The sequence below is a fragment of the Schistocerca nitens genome, unplaced genomic scaffold (assembly GCF_023898315.1).
Source record: "Schistocerca nitens isolate TAMUIC-IGC-003100 unplaced genomic scaffold, iqSchNite1.1 HiC_scaffold_465, whole genome shotgun sequence".
NCBI classification, from domain to species: Eukaryota; Metazoa; Arthropoda; class Insecta; order Orthoptera; family Acrididae; genus Schistocerca; species Schistocerca nitens.
In genome coordinates, this window is record NW_026045998.1 from 1,759,791 (window position 1) to 1,783,418 (window position 23,628).

The following is a 23,628-nucleotide window of genomic DNA, read 5'->3' on the forward strand; positions in this document are numbered from 1 at the left end:
TCACGTTTTCGAAATCTGTAACTCTTGTTACGAACAGTCAGGCCCATAAATCTTCACTTAAATATTTAATCTGAGAAAACTACACGCAAATTAAAACTGTCGAACAGTTTCGGTAACAGAAGCTATCTAAATGTTAATACAATTTACTACCAGTGCTCGAACGTTCTAGGACGTACGTTCACGATATACAGGGTGATAAGAAAAAGCGTCAGACTCTCACTGAAATGAGAAAACTAAGTCCAGTAAGCACGGGTGTGGAAATTCGTACTTTCTGCGACGAACGAGTGTTTACGGGAGAGGTTCGACGTAGCGTCCATTCGAGGCAAACCGCACCGCACCAAAAGTCGAGGGGGACCGAGGTCTGGAGAATGAGCAGGCTGACGTGTCGGACTCCCCCCCCACTCCGTACTGAACTCTGGCAGTCAAAGTGATCATACAATTCTGTAATTCTAACCATTTGGAGTAGACTTCACTCTAAACGTACGTCTCCTCCTCGTCGTCGCAATTTTTACAAGCATCAGTGTACTACGCGGAGTTACAGATTAATGCGGGCTCCCGACTGCGACGGAACCCACTATTTTTCACGTCGAAGATACGTTGCCGTGACAGGAAGAGGTGATAAGTGACAGTAAAAGTTGCTAGGGTCGACTTGGAAATGAACCAATTTCATTAATAGCTCACACTATTGTAACTGGTGAACACAATTTCACGTATTCTTCCTCCTAATGAAGATTACATTTGTCAATCTGAAAAGGTTTCCATTTTCCCGAATGTCATCTCGCTATCGATTACGAATGGAAATGTTAAATAAACTGCTACGTAAGAACTCGTGTATAATTGTTTCTGCATAACATAACAGACTGCAACCAATTTACAACTAATGTAATTCTGCGTGTAATCGCCGAAAAACCGGCAAACCTCGAGGTGGGGGGCGGACCGCACAGTCGTTGACCCTCTGTCGTGCAGTTCGGTCGAGGTCGGTTCGCAGTCGAGGTTACGTCAGAGTCTGGTGGCAACGAAAAATAAATTGTGACGTATCAATTTGACACCTTATTACTCCGTTAAATATCTAAGGATCTATAAATTGTGAGAAGAAAGTTGCGTGTGAAACTTTAAATTTCTTACTGTTACAATAGCAACCCGTGCTGCCCGCGTATCTGCCGTTATATCGACTTTACGCCCTGTATCGAAAATTCGAGTTTCATTTTTTCTGAATGTTTACACGAGAAAGCAGCATTAAAATTTATAGGCAAATCAGAGGAAGTTACGATACGTTCCGCTTACAAAAGGAGGGCCACGGGACGAGGCTCCCGCGGGCAAATTAATGTGACGCTGACCCTGGAGCGATCGTACGGTCGTGACTCACTCGGTCTTTGTGGATATTGTCGTGAAGTGGTAAATCCTACGCTGCACTCTCATTCTCTGTCGAGGAATGCAATACAGTGGATTAGCGTACCAGGCAAACTGAGCAAACTTAACACACACGCATTTAATATTTACATCACATTCAGGTACGTATCGGTACAAAATACACGTACAATTGGTGTTTACTCTCAAATGATATTAATCCCGATTTACTGTCCACATTTTACACTTCATTATAATTAAATCTTTTCGAAGCTACTCAAATAGTTTGTACTGTAATATCTCTGATGTAAAACTTTGGCAACAGTCGTATTACTGTGTCGAGCACGTTTGTGTTATTTGTGGTGTTACGGACCTCGTGTTGTTTCGATGTGATTAGCAGAGGAGATTATTTATAAATGTGGAATACAGAAACAAGTAGCCAGTGACAATTCATTTATCACGGTGAATAGAGAATAACTAGAATCAATTTTGTGACCAGGAACATCTTCCCTTCAGACAAAATGGTGACCGAGTAAAGATGGGCGACGAACAAAAATTAATTAAAAGAGCATTTTAATAATCTGAACTTAAATTCATAAAAACTGAAATCTCTACATTTTATTTCTTCTCAAGATATGAGAAGAAATGGAACACTGACCAGATTGCAGCAGAGCTTGGCAAGGTTTGATAAACATTAGTAATTAAATTATTTCTGTGTTGCAAAAATAAGAGGTAAGTTAGAATAAACATAAAAGCCTACGACACTGTTGCACAAAATAGGTCGTGGACCACCACGATAAGTGCCAAAATATGCCATGGGAAGATGGCAGTAAGGCAGCTCGACTCTGTCCCCTGGAATAGAAGTAAATCATCTATAAACGTGCTCTCGAAAGTATTGCTACACACAGCGCAGAGATGTGGGACGGGAGTCGAATAAGAGGCGGAGGAGGGAGGGAGGAGGGAGGGAGGGGAGGGGAGGGGAGGGGGAGGGAGGGAGGGGAGGGGAAGGGAGGGAGGGGAGGGGGAGAGGAAGAGGGACTTTTTGGGAAGAGGTCGTGTGGCCGTATGGAGAACAACACAAGAAGTGTGACTATAGAAACCAGGAAGACAACACCTGTTCCAATAGAAACAAAATAGCTGTCGTGAATCGGCCACTTCGAAAGGATGGACGGATGAGACAGGTAGCTAGAGAGAATTCAGAAATGGACTCCACGAGGGTGACGGAGGAGAGGACGTGCAGAGGGAACAGAGAACGAACGTGTCTGCGAGGCGACAGAGGGAGACCGACCGAACAGAAAGAGGGACGGGCAAAACGGGAAGCGAGCAGAGGCGACAGCCGTAAATGGCACGCACGGTGTGACGACGGTGCTACCGCTGTGCACAGAGAGGAATTGTAACTGACCGAGAATGATTGTAAAAGCAAAATTACAAACATTTTACGAACCTCTCTCAGGACACGACATAACAGATTCCAGAAAGACAGATCACGTGCAGGTGGCTACTTTGCACACGAGATGGGGGGACAAAAAAAACCAAAACCTGGAAACATATCTGGTATTTATTGATTTTAAGAAAGGTTTCAATACATTTGACAGGAGAAAACTTTGGAAAATCCTGAGACGAAGTAAAACCTCATCACACATCATAAAAGCAAATCAGAACATATAAAGGCAAAATATGATAACTGTCGGAACGGAAACACACTGACAGAGGAGTAAGATAAGTGTGTTGCCTCTCGTCGCTTTTGCTCGAGATATTCGGGGTGTCTCAAAACTTTCGGGTCAAACTGGAACAGACGACAGTGGCTCGAGAACCGATTACACTGAGACGGGGAACCGACGGTCCAAAATGCGTATCTGTTTTGTTACGGAGATACACAGCATACACCGCACGACAGCTACGTGGCTCACAGCAATCGTCCGACCGCCAGTGCCGAGCACGCGTGTCAGCGACGCACCTAGTTCCGCACGAGTCGTCCGACACGACGGATACCTGGCACCGGGGACAGTGGTGTGCTCGCGGCACAGGTAAATGCACCGGGGCGGTGCGTTGTGAGAACTCAGTCGCGTACTGCACGTCTCTACGGCAGTCGTGGGTGTGTGCTGTTGCCGTGCACACGTTCGGACCGGCAGTCCGCATTCTCCCTGTGTGGTGCACACTGTTATATCCGTAATATAATAAATATGCATTTCTGACCATCGATCCCCTACCTCAATATACCGTATTTACTCGAATCTAAGCCACACCTCAAAAATGAGACTCGAAATGAAGGAAAAAAAAATTTCCCGAATCTAAGCTGCACGTGAAATTTGAGACTCTAAATTCGAGGGGAGAGATAATGATCAACAAGAACCAAATAATAGACTGCGTACGATACAAGACGTTCTGAATGAGAGTGTAGCAAAAATATTTGCAGACGCCTCTGCAGTACATTACATTCTGCACAGAAATTAGTCATCTTATATTTAAAAATCTTGTCAATTACCGTGCTTCATTTCTGACTGTGTCATATTAGGCACAAGAACAATATAAATATAAACATGACACGGTATGTATCTTATTCCGCATTTGCTGTTGTCTCACTCTACTTTCGTAGTTCATTAGGGAGACAGGATTTAAATGAGATAGCAGCAAACACGAAAGAATACACGGCATAATGTTTATATTCATACGGTATTATTCTTATGGTGAAAAGAATACTGCATGCGATTCACAATTCATAAAAGTTCTTATTAGCAATGATCTCTTGTCACAGATAGCAAAAAATTCAGAACGTACAGTTGACCATATTGACAAACACCCCAAACAGTCTTGCCAGTCGGATTTTCGTAGTACATCGAAATGCTGCTACATTCGAAGATGCACAATACGGAATCTGTATTTACTACGTTGGATAATGTACGAAAATGCAGTGGTCGAACCCGGCCGAAGTGGCCGTGCGGTTCTAGGCGCTACTGTCTGTAACCGAGCAACCGCTACGGTCGCAGGTTCGAATCCTGCCTCGGGCACAGATGTGTGTGATGTCCTTAGGTTAGTTAGGTTTAATTAGTTCTAAGTTCTAGGCGATTGATGACCTCAGAAGTTAAGTCGCATAGTGCTCAGAGCCATTTGAACCATTTGCAGTGGTCGAAACTACCAACATTTTCCAGAACTTCCGCTTACTTTGCACTCCATTCTAAGCCGCAGACGGTTTTTTTCGATTAAAAAAACTGGAAGAAAGTGCGGCTCAGATTCGAGTAAATGTGCTAACTTAAGGAGGCCAAACACAGCAGCAAGTCCCCGTAAATAGACCCGCACGCATCCACTGAAGAATATTCTGTGCTTCTGGTGGAACTGCAACAGCCCGGAGTACTGCGAATCGGCCTCCCCGAGGTGTGACAGTCGCTGCCGACATGTACTGTCGACAACCGAGATACCTCGCAGACACAGTTCGAGGACGACGACCGGGAAGACTGGGCGATGTGACGCTACTCCACACTGACAAAAAACATTAGCAAAACATACAGGATACACCCAAACTCTACCGATAAATTCTCGGGCGCACCGAGAAATATTTTCGAGGTATTTCGGAGTAAGGGGCCCCGACGCCTCCGGCGGCTCATTACGGAGACTGACGTAATTACGATTTATTCACTTTGTTGCCTCACTGCCGTCATTTCTGTGAAAATACCGCTTACACGGAATATGCGCTAACCAAAATGTACACCAACCACAGAGTAATGCGACCGTCCTCGGGCAGATGCGAGAGCGGCGATACTCTGTCGCCCTCACTGCGAGAACAGACTGGCGTAGGGTCGTCTGCTCGCTGTCCCGCGGCATTCGGTGAACCCGCAGACGCGGTACGTGTCGGACGACTTTCCGCCCGTAAACCTCTCCGCAGTACTGCCCCGTTTCGGTGTACGACTTTCAGTGGCAGAAAAAAACAAACCCGAAACGGAACTGACCGACTGGCGAATGTGGGCCCGAGCGTGAAGAGTACAATTATAAATGGGAACTACTGTACGTGAACGGGACAAGTCCAGTGTTGAACGAGACACACAGATCACACCTTTGACATTCACGATGTCGTGCAGATATTTACAGGGTTGCACAGATACGAGGATCGATACGGGTGAGAAATCGAGTGAGGTGCGATCGATCTGTAATGAGGTGCTAGAGACAAAAGGTGCCTTATACCAAACTACTCAGAAAATATCCCCGAACAGCGTCAGAAATTTTCTCCTCTATCGGCAGCTGCACTCGTCTAGAATAAGTTGCCGAGGGGCGGGCGGTCACACACGTAACAGGACTCTGTTAAGGACACTTTACGAACTGTTCGATACCGCCCGAGATAGCTTTTCGGTATACCACATTACACACAATCCAGTATGTAATGAAACACCTTTTTCTTCACAATTTGTGATCAGATGATAATGCACACATTATGTATATGATATAGTATAATTAATTAGCTTACCAGCCTGCAAAGTAATTAGCCAGAATCTGTCATTACCAGTAATGGATTATTTCAAAATCATAAATCTGATAACAGTTATTGAAAAACTAATTATGTAACTGTTGAAAACAACAAGTGAAGATGTCACAGCAATGTTAGCATCGAATTCCACCTCGTAACTAACTAGCAAATTAATCACTGAAATTTGATTATTTCACGTAAAGCCCAATTAGGCATTCAAAATGTTTCACGACACGAGATGTAATTAATCTTCACGTAGTACCCCAGGGAATAGTGTTACAAGAGATACGAGACTCAGAATGCCTGTAATTAATTTTGTAATTATGCCTTTGAGAAATCTGTGATATAAACAAATGACCTTTTTGAGATTCAGACGAAAGAAATTCCACAGTCTACAAACTTCTCCAATTTATGTTAGCACAAACAGTTATTCAGTACTTAACAAGAAATATGTGATTTTGGGTCAAGTATTGTTAACTACATTTCATTACTTTATCTCCGTCTCAAAAGCTAAAAACCAATATTTGAAACTATATTCATTATAAACAAACATTTGTTTACTTCAAAACTGCAATGAAAGTTTGTAACTGTAATTTCATAAATCTATTTTGCAAACAATGTGTCCAAATAAACAAGTATTGCCAAGAAAGTATATTAGTAGTGTAGTATGTTAAGCAATAAAAAAAATTCAGGTCGCGTCGAGGTTCTATCTCTGGACTATCTGCGAACGGATTAAGTACCCCGACGTACAATTTCTGCAACATGGTGGAAATGTCTGTCACAAGAGCTCAGTAGTCAGCCCCGTAAAGTTTACTCGAATTGGCAGCAACTCGCTATCAAGTTAGCCAGTTTGTTTAAGTGTCGTGAAGTTTAGTCGACCGATCTTAAGGCGATAACGTCAGAAGACACACACGGAGCACACACCTGCTCGGCCTGGGCGCGCTGGCGCACCGTCTCGATGTAGTGCTGCACGGCCAGGTAGACGAACTTGTACTGCGCCTCCGTCTGCACCATGCCGGAGCGCTGCGCCCGCACCATCTGGATCGTCCGCTGGATGTCGATCTCGCAGTCCAGCCCTGCGGTGTGGCAAAAAGACACGCACCTCAACTCCGTAGAAATGAAAACATAAAATGAACTTTTTTTGTAATGTCACATGAAAAAATTCCATTTACACACATTAGTGAAAACACATTTGAAATTATGCGAGAGTCTTATAAAGAAATATCATTTGGCCCTCTGTGCCACTTCACAGTGGGGTCGGCCCCGTTACTACGGAATTTGGCGAAGTTAGTGGGTGGCCGGGATGCCCTTCCTGCCGCCACCCCGTACCCCGATCTCTTCTTTCGGTTACCTTCTACACTGTACCGTAGCTGTCCTTTTAATGTACTCGGAAAGTTTCACTGAGCTACTTTCCTTGTAAGTGACAACGTGTGAAGGTTACTTTCGTCCTCAAGTCTCGCCCACCCGTGCAGTTCGAAAAGAAGGGAAGTGTGAGTTGTGTAAAAGTGGAGAAGAGAAAACAGACTGGTCTGAACAGAAAAATAGGCCAAGTGACGGAATGCACTACCCGCTCTATTTTTCCATCACCGTAACGGACGAGATAAAAACGGGACCGGCAGTGCCAAAAGGAGACGAAAGTCGAAAGTAAGTACCGGAGAAGAGGTACGACGACGGACGAATGTACGGGAGGGAACAGTAAGTACGGCCGGAAATTTTGCACAGAGAAGTGTGAGACGACTGCGACACCATTTGCTCGTACCTCTGTCCCACACGGGAGCAGAGTCGACACGGTTATTAACGAATTTGGCAGAATTAATTTGAGGGGAAGCCAGATTCCATACTCGTAACCACCCCATCTTCCCTCAGGACGGATTATATATACCCTCAACTGACTACACGTAGTGTTTTCCGTGTGACAGTGAATGAAGGTTTTCTAAATGTTGGCGAATTACGTAAGTGAGGTGGGAGTTTGGTACCAGCCCGGTAGCCGACTAGTGGGATGGAGAGAACCACCTACACGCCACACCGAAGGTGGCCGCACGCCGACCCCCGTAGTCGATCCCGAGGGAGGACGCACGGCTCCCTGTCGTGGAAGTGGTGCTCTAACACGTGCGGTTATACGGGCCGGTCGTGAAGTTACGGTGACGACGAAGAATAACAGGAGAGTAGCGACAAGTGTAAGTATTGGAGGACGAGTAAGAAAGAAGGTGGAAAAATCGGAGTGCCTGGGGACCGCATCAGAAGACAGTAGGAGAAGTTATACGGAGATTAGTGAAAGGTGAAGTTGTGGAAGATCGTAAGAAGCCTAGTACGGAGCGAGGATGCACCGCCAAAAAGCTACGAAATGTTATACCGAGCGTATTACGCTCCGGTACTCACGTACGCGTCGGGTACGAAGTAGGCGACGAAGGAAATACGGGTGACCGGGACAGGTGCTCGCGAGATGAAATTCGAGTAAGCAGAATACGACTTACGGGAACGGACAGGGTAAGGTAAGAGACGGTGAAAGAAAGAACGAAAGAGGAGCTCGTGCGAGAGAGTGTAGGAGACTGAGAACGTACGGGCACAGAGACAGAAGGGGAGTCGGCAGGACACGGATACAGACCCAGAGGAAGACGAGTAGAGAAACACGAAATGGAATGAAAATCAGTATTGGGGGAAGCAGTTGTGAGATGTAGCAGGCAGGACCTCTTAGGTTTTCTCCACACCTGCAGGATCTGAACCTCAAACCCTGGTCATCAATTTCCTAAAGAAGTGTGACACAATGTAAAAAAATTACAAAAAATTTAAAAAGACTCTGCAAATTCCAAGATTTCCAAATGCTGTTACTCATTACACTGTACAGAAACAGTGACTAGTAGCTGAATGTGTAATGTCGAAGACCAGAAATGGTGACGTCCTTGCATCAATTCCCACTAGCAGCAACTTTTTCTCTCTTTTATTTATAAATTCTGCATTTACTATGAAACAGAAATGTTAAACATACTGAATAACAAGTTTTTCATAAAAGTAAAACATTTTACTTTTAACTACCAATTGCGTGACAATGTGGGTTTTCAAGCTTGTCTTTGGTACCGTGACAATATTATGTAATGAACAGATTGCTACTCGTCAAAAGAAAAAATGTGAAACGTCAAACAGAAACTGAAATGCTTTTTCTTGTCTGGAGATTGAACAGTATTAATTATGCACACAATTTCTTTCAATTAACAATAAATCATTTCACAAGTATGTGTCAGTTTTAATTTATTTTAATGTGATTACTGACTAAAAATAAAAATATGTTATTCGTATTAAAAGATTACGATCCTATATTCGTTAATTAAACAATGGAAAATCCAGGATGGATTGTAAAAATATTTGAGCAAGGAAGTTGCTCCTCACCACATAGCGAAGAAGCCGAGTCACACGTAGGCACGACAAAAAGATTCTCACAATTCAGTACAGCCGATAGATACACAAAACAGAACAGAAAATTTACATTCCTAGCTTTCGGAACTTTGTTCCTTCGTCAGGGAGGACAGAGGGGGAAAAAGGGGAGGAAGGGAAAGTGGATAAGGGAATTCAGTTACTCACAACCCAGGTTCTGCAACAACAGGGGAAAGGTAAACAGGGAGGCTTTTTTAAAAAAATACCCTCTGTCCTTTTTTTGCTAACCTCCCTGTTTACCTTTCCCCTGTTGCTTCATGACCTGGGTTATGAGTAACTGAATCCACTTTCCCTTCTTCCCTTTCTTTCCCCTCTCTCCTCCCTGATGAAGGAACATTTGTTCCGAAAGCTAGGAATGTAAATTTTCTGTTCTGTTTTGTGTATCTGTCTGCTGTACTGAGCTGAGGTAAGTACTGGCCAGCCCCTCTATGTCTTTGTTAGTATTTGTTTTACAACTTTATATGAGATTTTCCATTAATCATTTAGATTATGACAATTACAGCTTTTGGCCATTAAAGCCCTTAACACACACACACACACACACAACACTTGTATGCTACACAATAAGAGCCAACAATTCTTTCAACACTATGCAAGTCAATTTTTTTTTTTTTGAAAGTTCTGTTTTCTAGTGGTTTAGGAAATTGATGTGCTGACACTGACCTTCATATCTCGGTACGAAGAAAATCAAAGGGTACCAATTTGTAAAGTCCATCTGATACGTTTGTTTGAAGGGTGCGCTTCTGCACAGGTAACAATACAAAGGACTGTGCTCCCATATCGTGGGGCAACTGCCCCACACGCTTGGACAACTATCCCCCACTGTAAGCCAACAGCCCCACAAACTGTACTACATGTTTCTGATAATTTAGCAGACAAAAGCACATCCGTCTGTCACTATCGGTGCGTGCCAATCCACCCTCTACCGATTACGGGAGAACGCTCCGAGAAGTGCGAGAACGCCAGCAGCGTCCGCCACCGACCTTGGCGCTTGATCTGGTCGAGGATGATGTCGATGACGATGAAGGTGCCGGTGCGGCCGATGCCGGCGCTGCAGTGGACGAGGACGGGCCCCGCGCTCGGGCCGCAGCTCTCCTGCCGGGCGTTCACGTCGTGCAGGAAGTTGAGCACGCAGCCCGGGTCCGACGGCACGCCGTGGTCCGGCCACGCCTGCAACAGCGACGCGCGCCGATCGAAAACAAAATTGTACCGTACACCGCACCACTCTGCTGAAAAATCTACTCGGGCCGCGTCTAGTTACGGTCAATTCACTCTTTACGTGACGGATCGACATATTCTGCAGTGCGAGAAATTGTCGACCTTTTGCGGTCGCCCGTTAACACTGCCGGTTTTTGTCTCGGGATCTTTGGCCAAAATTTGTTAAATGATGTCCTCCGCACAACTGGCTGCCCAGTTGAAAGTTCACTCGACACTGCCGGTGGCAGACCGGAGTCGAGCTCGGGACGGGAGGCCGTACGTACCTGTCGTGCCGACACCCCGAGACCCTTTCCCGGTCGTTACCGCCGCAGTTCTCCCCTCGCTATCTGCAACAATTATTTGACAGAGCACGGAATCGGGGATCCGTTTACCTCTACACTTTGCTCTCCCTCGTCCAAACTGTCGTTACATTTACTAATTTCTAGTGCGTCCCCAAAGAAGAAATGTCAGGCCAACTGAACCGGCCATATACGCTCTTAACAAAAAACGACACACTGTGAAGGAGCTGTGCAAATTGGTCGGAGACTGATATTCGTCCAGGTATTGATGGAAAATGCAAAACTGTAAACTTTGGCAGCTGAGAAATAAGTACGTGATGCTGCAGCGCAATTTCACCGTGCAGTTAATAAGGGCGGTAAACAGAGGACGTGTCGATACCACAGGATAAAGTCTTTGTGAATTTCGCTCTGTGTACTCAGCTCGACAGTGACTACACCTAGCAGAGCGGTGTGCAAACAATATACACAGACGTAAGCATTTGTGAGAGGACTAACAGTTATCGTGAAAAGCAGTCGGCTGCAATAATCGGCGAACTGCTCGACGTCGGAATAGGAGCGGTGCCACTATCTGACGGTTTTTGCAGGAACGGGTGAACCGTTCCCAAACACGGAGCCGAGAACGAAGCGGTCGACCTAGGGAGGCGACAAAATGTCAGGATTGTGCAATCGTCAGAGAGGCACTCGGAGCCCGAAAAAACCATTCGCAACTTTTATTCCGGTTTCGTAAAAACTATAAGGTTTAGAGAGAAGAGAAGATTACAGCAGACGACGATTTCAACTTTAAATATCAGGATAAATTGACGGTGAAGTCAACTTCCTCGCTGAAACTGAGTGTATAAATCTTGGAAATTTCTCTGTACACATCGGAAATTTCTGTTTGAACACAAGCGAGAATAAGTCAATTTTTGAAGCTGCGCAGTTTAGTTTCTCTGCTGTTTAGTAAGGTAAATATTCATCGATTAAAGAAATCTAGACTGAGAAGCTGTTTGTGAAATCGTTAAGTTATTAAAAGATTTGTGCACAGATAATGTTGCCAAACACAGAATACGGACAGATCTTAATACGAACATTGTCTGAACAGAGGATAGTGTTCACGAAAATGTACAGAACTAACTCTCTGGAATAGCGGCCACGGCAACAGGAGAAAGCTTCAAAAAATGAGACTAACCGATTAACGTGTGTAACGACATGCGACTGATTATTCGGCATCTTCGCCCCTTACGCTGACTAACACTGACCTCCGTACACCGGCGAGCCTCCCTGTAGTGGTATCTGGCACGTCTGGCCCGGAATCTCACTGGCTGGAGCAGACTCGTCTCCAGTGACGAGTCCCACTCCCGAGCGAGCTCCAGTGTCGGAGATGCCCAGGACGGAGGTGGGGCGCCACCCCGACTGCTGCCCGACAGCCGGGGGCCGACAGTCTGCGGTGCCGTTTCTTTTCGCAGCAGGACCGCTTCGGTTCTCATCCGCGGCACCCTCGAAGCACGGCAGTACGCCCCATTTCGTCGCCCTCCGTTCCGTACCGTCCCGGACCGACCTTCGGGCAGGATAACGCCCGCACGTGACGGGAGTTTCTACCGTCTGTTTCTGTGCTCGTCAAAATCTACCTCGGCCAGTGAGGTTGCCAGATCTCTTTCCGATCGAGAATGTTTTGAGCATTACAGCAGAGCCCTCCGACCACATTGGAATTTTGACGATCTAGCACTCCAGTCGATCATAATTTGGCTCGATATTCCTCCAGAGGACATCTAACAATTGTATCGATCGATACCGAGCCGAATAACTACTTGCGTAAGGCTCAGAGATGGACCAATGTGTTATTGTTTGCTCAATTTGTGAACCTTGAACAAATCCTCCAATTTTTCTGAATCTAGAATCATTTGTTTGCCTATGCATGTACACTGCATCTATTGATTTCTGTCCCATTCAGATAATCCCTTTGTGTGTGTGTGTGTGTGTGTGTGTCTCACTTTTTTTTTATTTTTCTGTTTTTCTGTCGTCTTCTTGTGTACCACACACACACGCATCACACAGACCATTTACAAGCCTGACTGAGAAAACAAGAGTGACTCCACAAAGAACAGAAAGGACTCAGTCGTAATGTCGGGAGTACAGCAGCACACAAATGAGCTCCTCGCCCAGCCCACGAAGGCCCGAGCGATGCCACATCCTGTGGAAAGATCTACGTTGCAATCACTGGACGATCCACTGGAAGAGTATCGATGACCACAAACGGTGCTGCAGGCTGGGACAGGTGGATAAATCTACCTCGGCAGTGCGCGTATAGTGAGAGACTCGCCACAGAATAAAATCCACCGACATCCGGGTTCTCCCCGTGGGGATCGGTCGTGCCCGTTAGTTTGGGAAGCCACGGTAATCCAGAAATGTAACAATAATTTTTAACAAGAAAAAAGAAAGCCTTAATGTGAACAGATCCCGGATTCTTGTCCTGCAGTGAATCACCACTGTGTATAACAAGGGGAGTACCACAGTGGCAAAGACCTGGAAAAGCCCTCTGACATCGGTGTGACGGTACGTATAGCCTCCAGCCGTGAGCTCGACTCCAGTTTGCAACACCAACAGATCGTGAACCTATGACAATGCCAACCACTTATATTAGGGGAGGGGGATCATAATACCTGGTAAATCTACATTGGCTGGAGATCACAAGACAAAAGCCAGCCGGCAATATTCCACAATGCATTTCGAATGGCACCGTGTAACACAGTCGTGATACACATTTTTCTTGGGTACCATCTAATTTTTTCCTGCTAAAAGTGACTGCAAAACTATTGTTATTTTCCCCCTAATTTCAAATTTTTTCATAAGCTGTGACAAAAAGGCACCACAACAGTGACCAGTATACGTAATAAGTTTCCTTTCATTTACATCTATGGTCACAAACGTTTTGTTAGCAGATTACCGGTTTCAGTCTTTAATGACCATCATCAGATCTGCAGAAAAAAAGCAAAACATAAATACACTCGCAAACTGTCTACAGCTTAAGAACAATACATAGACCATACTGAAAAGTAGTACTGACAAAATCCAAATGATACTTAAAAAACTTCATCACACACCATTTCTTCACATTTACAGTTAAATTTATTAAATTAAGCGATTTTTTAAAGAATTTAGCAGCTTTTATATAGTTAAAACAATTTAAAATGGAGGTGTAACGAATGTAGATGACGTCGGTAGCACTGCTGAAAAACATTTGCTGGCAAAAAAAAAAAAAGGTCGATTCTATTTTTGTGTTAACAGATAGTGTTTTGTTTACTGCCAACCTAACCTCACTTTCCCGTTTCCTGTACATGCGCTCAGTACAATGTCTAATCGTCGTTGTCAAAACACTGCTGACAGTATATTTGTTATATTTGTGGTGAATTTGTGATTATAAAACACCAAAGAAACATTAAAGACTTTGTGAAAAAGGTTTATCTATCATACTTTGGATGTAAACTTGGAGATCAAGATAAATCTTGGGCACTGCTCAAATATGTTATGTGTGTATTGAACATCTGAGAAAATGGTCCAAAAAGGAGAAAAATGACTTTAGATTTGCTGTTCCTAGGGTATGAAGGGAACCAAGAAATCATTCCAATGATTGCTACTTTTGCAGTGTTGATATTACTGGTCATAATTCGAAATAGAAGAAGGTAACAAGCTCCCCTAACCTTCCGCCCGCTGTCCAACCCGTACGGCACGGTGTACATCTGCCGGTTCTTGAACCACCAGATGATTCAAATTCTATTCCAACAGAAGTATTTTCTGATGTAGAATGTGATTTAGATGAACCACATGATTATGAATTCCACTACAATACAGAAAAAGCTGAATTGCTTGGCTCTAGATTAAAAGAAAAGAACTTACTGGCAGTTGGAACCAGCATATACATGTACAGAAAGAGAGAGCAGCAATTGTCCAAGTTCTTTCAACAAGAAGGTGATTTAGTGTACTGCTCAGACATTCCAGGTCTGATGAAAGAGTTTCGTATTGAATGCTAAAAGGATGGCTGGAGGCTGTGTATTGATTCATCCAAAACTAGTTTAGAGGCTGTTTCATTACACAATGGTAACATGTATGCATCTATACCTGTTGGACATTCTATACATTTGAAAGAAAGCTATGAAAACCTAGAAGTATTGCTAAATAAAAAGAGGCTGTTCTGCTCACGGCCGGATGATACTTGGCGATCTAAAAGTAACATGCATTCTCCTCAGTCAGCAAGGTGGCTTTACCAAATTTCCATGTTTCTTCTGTGAATGGGACAGTACGGCCAAGGATCAACACTGGTGCAGATAGAACTGGCCTGTGAGGGAGTCTTTAAAACCTCGTGAGAAGAACATTCTACACAAAAACCTGGTAGATCCAAAAAATGTACTCCTACCACCTCTACACATAAAGTTAGGCCTAATGAAACAGTCTGTAAAGGGTTTGCCTAAAGATGGGCCACGATTTAAGTATATCTGCCAAAAGTTTCCACACCTTTCAGAAGCTAAACGAAAAGAAGGCATCTTTGTCAGACCCGACATTACAAAATTTATGTTTGATGTTAATTTTGTATCCACAACGACCTTAAATGTGCAAGGAGCACGGATATCATTCAAGCAAGTTGTTACAAAGTTCTTAGGACACGAAAAAGCCCCAGAATACATTTCTATTATAGAAGAAGTTTAAAAGTTTAGGATGTTTAATGAGCTTGAAAGTTCAATTTCTGAACAGTCGCCTCGATTACTTCTCGGACAATACGGGAGATGTAAGTGAGGAGCAAGGGGAGCGTTTTCACCAGGACATCAAAGTGACGGTAAAACGGCACCAAGGCTGCTGGAACACCGACACGATGAGGGACTACTGTCGCTCACTTCACGGAGAAATTCAGCGAGCGACTCGTCGTAGAGAAAGCTACACGAGGAGCTTCAAAGAAAGAAGAGAAAGCAAATACAGACCAGTTCCAGCTGACAAGTGAAACCTCTATTAACACGTATCACTGTTTTAAGTAGCTTACTGTAAATACAAACCGTGCTTAAGTTGTAACAAAGTGCTTCATTAATTTATCCATTTACCGTATAGCATAGGATTTTTATAACACATAATAAAATGCATACTGCTTGAAAACATTGGGGGATACAAAAAAAATTAAGGCTGGATTTGGATTCAGCTCATAAAAATGTGTAAAGATCAGCTATCAAAGCAAAAAAAAATTCATTCGTCTGTGTAATTGACAATAAGTGCTAGGGGATCTCACAATAACCACTTTTGTTTCCTCTCTGCTGAGGTATTTTGACTGCTGTTGTTAAACTTCTATAATTTGTACGGAATAATATTCATATAATGAACATACTCTGAAATATTAAGTTCTTTAAAATTTGTGATTTATAAAACTCAATAAAATGAAATTCCAATGCTTGCTTAAAAACAGAGAATCCCCTCAGACTTTATGAGCGTCCCCAAGATTCCCCAAATTTTTTCAGGTATAACGTAATTTCCCGAGAATTCCAAGTTTTCCATAAGGAGCGCCACCCTGTACGGATTACTCAAACATTTTGTGGTGCTTTTTGTGGTCTTTGTTGTACGTGGTTTGCACAACTTTATAGTAATCCTTCACATTTTGTGCAAGCAGAAGTTGGAGTCAGTTATTTGTAGAAGTAGCTCATACACTTCTGCTCCTAATCAATCATCGTTTTGGAAATGATCTGCTCAATTTTCCGTTCCTACTACGCTCGCACAATCGTCGTCACCTGCGTAGGCGATCGGTGACGGAGCAAGGTTAGGAGCACTCGCAAGGCAGTCAGTAAAATGGAAAGAGACGTCGACTGTGAGGTTTCTGAGGCAGAAAGTTGAGAGACAGAATTCGGGAGGGGGGGTGAGGAAGACGGTGACGTCATCTGCTAACATCGGAGGCCGTCCTCTTCTCACCTCAATAGAGCAAATCGCAGTAGAGCATTTTGTGTCTCCATAGTCTTTATTTTTAGTTTGCTTAATTTTTATGAGACTCATGATTTTTTCCATGGGACATCTTCTATGAAGAATGGAAAATATTTGGCAGCACTTTGAATGAATAAGTCAAAGATTTGTGAAATTCTGAGTCATTTAATTCCTTTAAGGAGAATGGGCCTGCTTATTCAACATGCACAGAGAGGTGGGGGGGGGGGGGGGAGAGAGAGAGAGAGAGAGAGAGAGGAGGGGGGGAGGGGGGGGAGAGAGAGGGGGGAGGGAGGGAGGGGGGGGGGGGGAGAGAGAGAGAGAGAGAGAGAGAGAGAGAGAGAGAGAGAGAGAGAGAGAGAGAGAGAGAGAGAGAAATCTGGCTCCAAATTAAATTTTTCGCAATATTTAAAATTCAGTAATTGGATGACGGGACAGTACATTTACATCAGAGACCAGACACACACAAGCACGTACCTGGAAGTGGTAGTGGTACACTTTACGCTCGTCGCCGACGGCCACCACGTGCTGACTCTGCTGCAGGCGCTGACCGCCGCCCCCGCCCCCGCCGGACGAGCCGGAGTCGCTGCCGTCGCCGCCGTCCGGAGCCTGCGGGGGCGCCGGCTGGGGCTGCGGGGGCAGGCGCGACACCGCGAACTCGCGCAGCGTGTAGTCGGCCGTCGACGACTCCGACAGGTTGCGGACGCGCACGCGCCCGAAGTCCTTGCTCTGCCCCTCCTCCGGCCAGTAGCGGACGCACTTGTTCTGTGGACACGTGCAGATACGGTGAAATCTTATGCAGTTAAATCTTCCATATCTGAGTAACATACGGAGTGTACAAAACTGGCACGAGAATAATTTAAATGTTACTTTTCCTGCCCCATTCAAAAAGTATTAGGTCAGTAGATAAGTTCGTAGCGTCTTTCCGTAAGTTTAATAAACACGACAGATACACATAACAGAGACCCCACTCATCAATAATACAGTCTGTCCACAAAGTCCCTTTACAACTTCAAAATTTTATTACAACGGCAGTTGTTGAAATATTTTAACAAAATTTCTTTTACTGTAATCACTGTTTACTAAAGTTTTTATAGAAACTAAAGTTATTATACATACTGTGTCGATGGAAGGAACTGAACCTCTATAAAATGGGAACTCCTCAAGACAAGGCACAATGTGTGTCCCAGTTTAGAGAGACAACATCATATGTTCAGACTCGACGAAACTTCAGAAGGAAGTGCGGAAGAGATCCACCGTCATGTCCTTAAATCTGTGCACGGCACAAAAATTTTATGGAGACTGGGACAGTTTCGGATAAAGGGTGGAGCGGGCGACCGAGAACATCAGAGTAAAATATCGATCGCGTTTTAAACGTCTCCACTCGTTCAGCTACGAAGTCCGTCTGCAGTGCTGCCAGACAGTTGCAAGTACCACGTTGAACTGTGCGAAATGTCCTCCACGAGGACTTACGGTTGTACGGTTACAAAGCACAACCGTTACAGACACTCGAGCCAAATCACGAGCCAAAACGGACAGAGTTTGCACTCGACACGCCGGGACGCACGTCTGAGGACAAAGCGTTCCTCGAGCGAGTCTGTTTCGGTGACGAGGCAACATTTCACGTTTGTGGGACACTGAACAGACACAGTGTGAGAATCTGGGGATCTGAACACCCCCGTGTGACTAGGGAGCTTCACCGGGATAGTCCAAAAGTGAATGTGTGGTGTGGAATCGTGTGCAACCGAATAACTGGTCCATTTTTCTTCAACGAGTCAACAATTACTGCATACGTTTCTCTCGACCTTCTGACTGAATACGTAGCACCACAACTGACCGACTCACAACCGACTACCATTTTCCAGCAAGACGGTGCACCACCACGTCGGGGGCTGCGCGTCCGTCGGTTCCCCGACGAAACATTTCCGGGCACACGGATCGGGAGGGACTGGCCAATTCCTCGGCCACCGCATTCGCCAGATATCACTTCCTCGGACTTTTTTTATGGGGGGCGTGTAAAAGATACCGTGTATCCGACACAGACACAGGACACTGCCGACCCGAAGCAAAGGATTCGTAATGCCACTGCCACCCGTGACGACAGTACGCTACAACGAAAACGGCAAGAAATCTAGAACCGTCTCTATGTGTTTCGTGCAACTAAAGGCGGCCATATAGAGGTCTATTAAACACTATCAAAAAACTTTTATAAACACTGATCACAATAAAAGAAATGTTGCTAAAATATTTCAACAACTGCCATTGTAATAAAAGTTTGAAGTTGTAAAAGGCTTTACGGACACCCCGTATATTTTCCTTCACTACGTACAACAGTCGGCCAACACTTCAAATTCCAAAACTATAAACCGTGTGTGTTCGAGGTGAAGAATTCGTCGAGCACGTTTTGCTTCAGGAAGGACGATCATCGAAGCTCGTCTCCCAGACGACAGTAAAGATGGAAGTCTGAGGGTGCGAGGTGAGACCAATAAGGCGAGTGCGAAATGACTTACCGACCCGACGCCCGCGTAGCATTTTTTGTCACCCCGGCAGTATTACGTCACTCAGTCTTGTCGGTCGTCGTGCTCAGATTGCGTCTGCGAGACGTGTCGGTTGTTGACAGTAAAAGTAAGCAGTGACAGTTTTATACCTCAGGGAAGCAATTCGTAGCACACCACACGGCTGCTGTCCCACCAGCACTGTACAACACTATCGCTCGCGGACGTGCACAGGTCTCCGTACGTGGAGTCGCCATCTTGTCGGGCCTCAGCCGTATGTTAGCGCAAGGACACCATTTCTCATCACCATAAACGATACAGGGTAGGAATGATTGGTGTTGTTCACAAGCCAATTAATGATGAGCAAGCAGACACGCACACAAGGACTTGCTAATTTTTGTGATTTTAGCTGAAGAACACGTGCTACCCACACGCTCCTCAATTTTCGACTCTTTGCCACTGCGTGCAAATGTCGCACGGTGGTGGAACGGTCGCAGTTAGTCACATTTCTCTGTTCTCGAGTACACTGACGTGGGTCACTCCGGATTAATGCGTTCGAACGATACTCGTCAAAACCCGAAGGTCTTCCTCGGTGCAGAGAGTTGCTGACGTCAAAGTGGTCCTCTTTAAAACCGGAAAACCATTTTCTTGCCGTGCTCTGTCCGATGGCGTCATCCCCCCCCCCTCACACGGTGCGTACCTTTCTGGCTGCCTCCGCTGCTGTTACCCCTCTACTGAACTCTAACAAAACAGTATGTCAAAAATGGTTCGATTTGTGGACTCGGCACTCCATTTTCTAGAATGCACAGAGCTCCACTGAGTATCTCCAAATGACATAATGACAATATGTAAACTCAAACAGCACCTGTGAACTACAAACAAAAAAACAACAATCGACAAGCAAATGCGTAGCAACCTGAATGTCGACATGCAAAACAAAAACACTACGAACTTATGCACCGATCTAATAATACTATTATGTCGACACATAATAAATGAAATCAACAGTCTAATGTCTACACACTGTGGACTGAGGGTAAACAATAGGAAGAAGAAATTAATGAGGTGTGCCACAAATGGAATAGTGAAAAACATAATGTCAAAATTGGGGATTACAAAAAAGACGAAGTGAAGTTGTTCTCGTGCTTCGGAATAAAAATAACACGATGTACGAAGCAAAGAGTACTTAAAAAGCAGGACAGCACAGGCAGAGACTGTGTTCCTCCACAAAAGAAGTCTTCTGATACCAAACGTCAGCCTTAATTCGAGAAAGAAATTTCTGAGATTGTGCGTGTAGAGCAGAGCACTGTGACGAAATGAATGACGGATTGTGGGAAAACAAGAAAAGAAGAGAATTTAAGTGTGTCAGGTGTGATGATACAGAAGGATTTTCAAAATTAAACGCACGAGAGGTTCTCCGCTGACCTGAGAAGGAGAGGAACGTGTGGAAGGAACCGAGAAGGAGAAGGGACAAGACGATAGGACACGTGTCAGGCTGTCTGGGACTGACTTCCACAGTGCTGCTGGGAGCTGTAGAGGGTAGTAACTGTAGGGGAAGAGAGAGATTGGAATACACGCAGCAAACAAATTGACGACGTAGACTGCAGCTGCTACTCTGAGATGAATAGGTCGGCACAGTAGAGGAATTTGTGGCAGGCCGCATCAAACCAGTCACACGACTGATAAAACAAACACACACACACACACACATACACACACACACAAAGGGGGAAGAGGGAAAGGGAGAGAGGAATCGGTGAGGGATAGATGGGCTCACACACAATTTATTATTTAAATCGGCAATATTTTGTTCGGGTCAGAGTCGCCACAGCGAGTGGCCGGGCGGTGCGCACCTTGCCGCGCTCCACCTCCTTGGTCGTCATGACGATGACGCGCGTGTTCTCCTGCCACACCATCTCCCAGAAGTCGCCCGTCGTGGCCGGCAGGCAGCCCTGCGTCGCGATGTAGCACCGCCCGCACCCCGAGTCGCCCGCCTCGTCGTCCGGCTGCAACAGGTTCGCCGGGCTGCAGCGACTGGAACTCTCCGACCGAGTAAATGACGTCTGCACACCCACACGTGCACACTTTTTGACCGGACGGACGTACCGTACAGCCACGACAGGAAAGAGAGGTCCTTTAAGTATTCCGGGAAGCAACTATAAATGCTAAGACTAGCTCGTTTATTCTGAAATAGCAGAAAATCCGTAACCATGTGGCTACCACACCCGCATGAACTGTCCCAGTCCGGTGCCCTCCCTCACACAAACTTCACTTCATGCCTTCAGCCCATTTTCCCCTCCTCAAGTTGTCAGTACTGCAAAACTCGCTGACACTGGAATAGTACTCCAGTTTTGTACTTAATGGGGAAATCCTGTCCGTATCTCAGGTGTAGGTGACCAATTCATCTGACGGAATAAAATTTCCAGGAGATGTACGAGTCTTGACTTTACCTTCAAGAAGGATAGAAACTCGAGTAACGAATTACAATTTGTTCTGTGGCGAGGACTCGAACCCGGACGGGCCGTGGGATTTCACCGCAGTTTCAAAGTAAAAGAATTTGATAAGCAAAAAGAATTTTGGTGAATTGTGTCAGGACAAGTGGCTAGTGGATCAGCCACAGCTCTTAATGGCAGTTTGAACATTATTGTATCCCAGTTAAAAAGCAGATTTGAGTGTACGCATAATGTAAAGCATTTCTTAAAATTATTTTCCCAGAATTTCTAAATTCTGCTTCTGATGAGGAGATTCACAATGTAGTAGTAATTCTTTAAAATTAGTATGAGGAGGATTAACCCAATGAATTCCCAGACCAGGGTAAGAAACCCTCATTACCATCTATAGTTGACTTAGCAAAATTATTAATAATAGAGAACTCAATGTTATCTTCTAGCATTCCAAGTTTATGCACAGTATTTTACCTGTCTAACTATTCCTGCTACTGTTTCTTCTAAGCGAGACTCATTTTCAAAGCTCAAACCTAATAAACAACTACCTGCGGAATTCTGTGACACAAACAGTCTTTGTGAACTCTGCCTCCTCAGTATCTAAAGTGAAAGGGCTAGATTGGCTGATGTCAGTGAAATAGTCAACAGTTTGCACCGAAGAAAGCACACCGCACTGTCAGTTTCACTGGAGATCAAAGTGAGTACAATGAGTCTTTATAAGTACATCGAGCAACAGATCCCTATATGCTTATTGATACTGAGTCTCAATCACTATAATGTATTTAATTTTAATAACATACACCAATACCAATAATTTTGTTTGATACTTTGAAAATAGTGATGAATAATCCCTTTGCTTATGTTACATGCAATTATACAACACATTGCATTAAATTTCTATTTCAGCCACAGTAATTAAAATTATTTTAGTTGCTGCCATGTTATATATTTTATTCTAAGGAGCCTGGATTTTTATTTTTGCAGGTGGATCCATATCACATATGGTAAGCCTGTGGATTCAGTGCAATGCTGAAACAAACAGATTTACATATGAAAAGAAGAGGTGAAAGGTACCATCATATGACTCAATAGACTGACGAGAACAAAAGTGTGTAGCCAAGTGTGGTAGCAACGAGAGAATAGCACAAGACAGAAAGGAAAGTCAGTGGAGGCATAGAAGCGGGGAAGGAGTGTGACAGAGAAAAGCGAAATGACAGAAGTAATGAGGCAGGGAGAGAACAGAAATAAACAAGAGCAAGAGGGTGAGGGTGAGGCGAGGAAATTGTGTGTGTGTGTGTGTGTGTGTGTGTGTGTGTGTGTGTGTGAGAGAGAGAGAGAGTGAGTGAGTGAGTGAGTGAGAGAGAGAGAGAGAGAGAGAGAGAGAGAGAGAGAGAGAGAGAGAGAGAGAGGAAGGAGAATGAATAAATAATGAGGAAGATAAAGGGTACATCATAAGAAACATTTTGGGAAAAAGATGCAAATACAGAGAATTGAAAATTAAGGAAGATTGGTGGAGCAACCAACAGAAGGAAGCTGTGTGCGGTTTGTGTCTTCATATTCCTTCCACAAAACCCTGAGGGGAAGCTCCACAGCAGGCGTCTGCCATCTTACCCGAATGTAGTTGGCGTTGATGTACTCTGATCCGGGGACACTCGGATCGACGTCCCTCAGCTTCACCCGCGTGTGGTCAACTGCCGGGAGGAGAAAGACACTCGTCAGACTACTTTATTTACACTAACTGAACCCTCCGTCAGTTCTTTGTGACTATTCGTGATCTATGGAACAAGTATTAATGTAGTGTAAAGTAAAGAAGGTGTTACCCCTATACTGAAACTTGAATAATTTTACAATATTGTCTGTTATGTGGTAACATGAACCTCAGAAAGCCCATACTCTGTGTTACAACAGTTGTGGAATACACTGCATCATTTCAGTTTATGCTTTGTCGCTTTATCACATGGAAGATATTATAATAAATTGGTTAAGGTTAGAATGAGATTCATAACACAAGATACAAGAACATTTTGCCTCTTATT

General features: G+C 44.5%; 1 protein-coding gene across 1 annotated transcript in view; it reads right to left on the reverse strand.

The window, feature by feature from the left end:
• LOC126232154 (tyrosine-protein phosphatase non-receptor type 11-like) overlaps window positions 1–23,628 on the reverse strand; it is a 236,103-nt gene that overhangs the window by 13,116 nt on the left and 199,359 nt on the right. The window contains exons 8-12 of the mRNA XM_049942459.1: window positions 23,204–23,283; window positions 21,002–21,154; window positions 17,131–17,418; window positions 10,216–10,402; window positions 6,728–6,879 (exon numbers count right to left, since the gene is read on the reverse strand). Coding sequence (XP_049798416.1) covers window positions 6,728–6,879; window positions 10,216–10,402; window positions 17,131–17,418; window positions 21,002–21,154; window positions 23,204–23,283 — 860 coding nt within the window. The remainder of the gene's footprint in view (window positions 1–6,727; window positions 6,880–10,215; window positions 10,403–17,130; window positions 17,419–21,001; window positions 21,155–23,203; window positions 23,284–23,628) is intronic.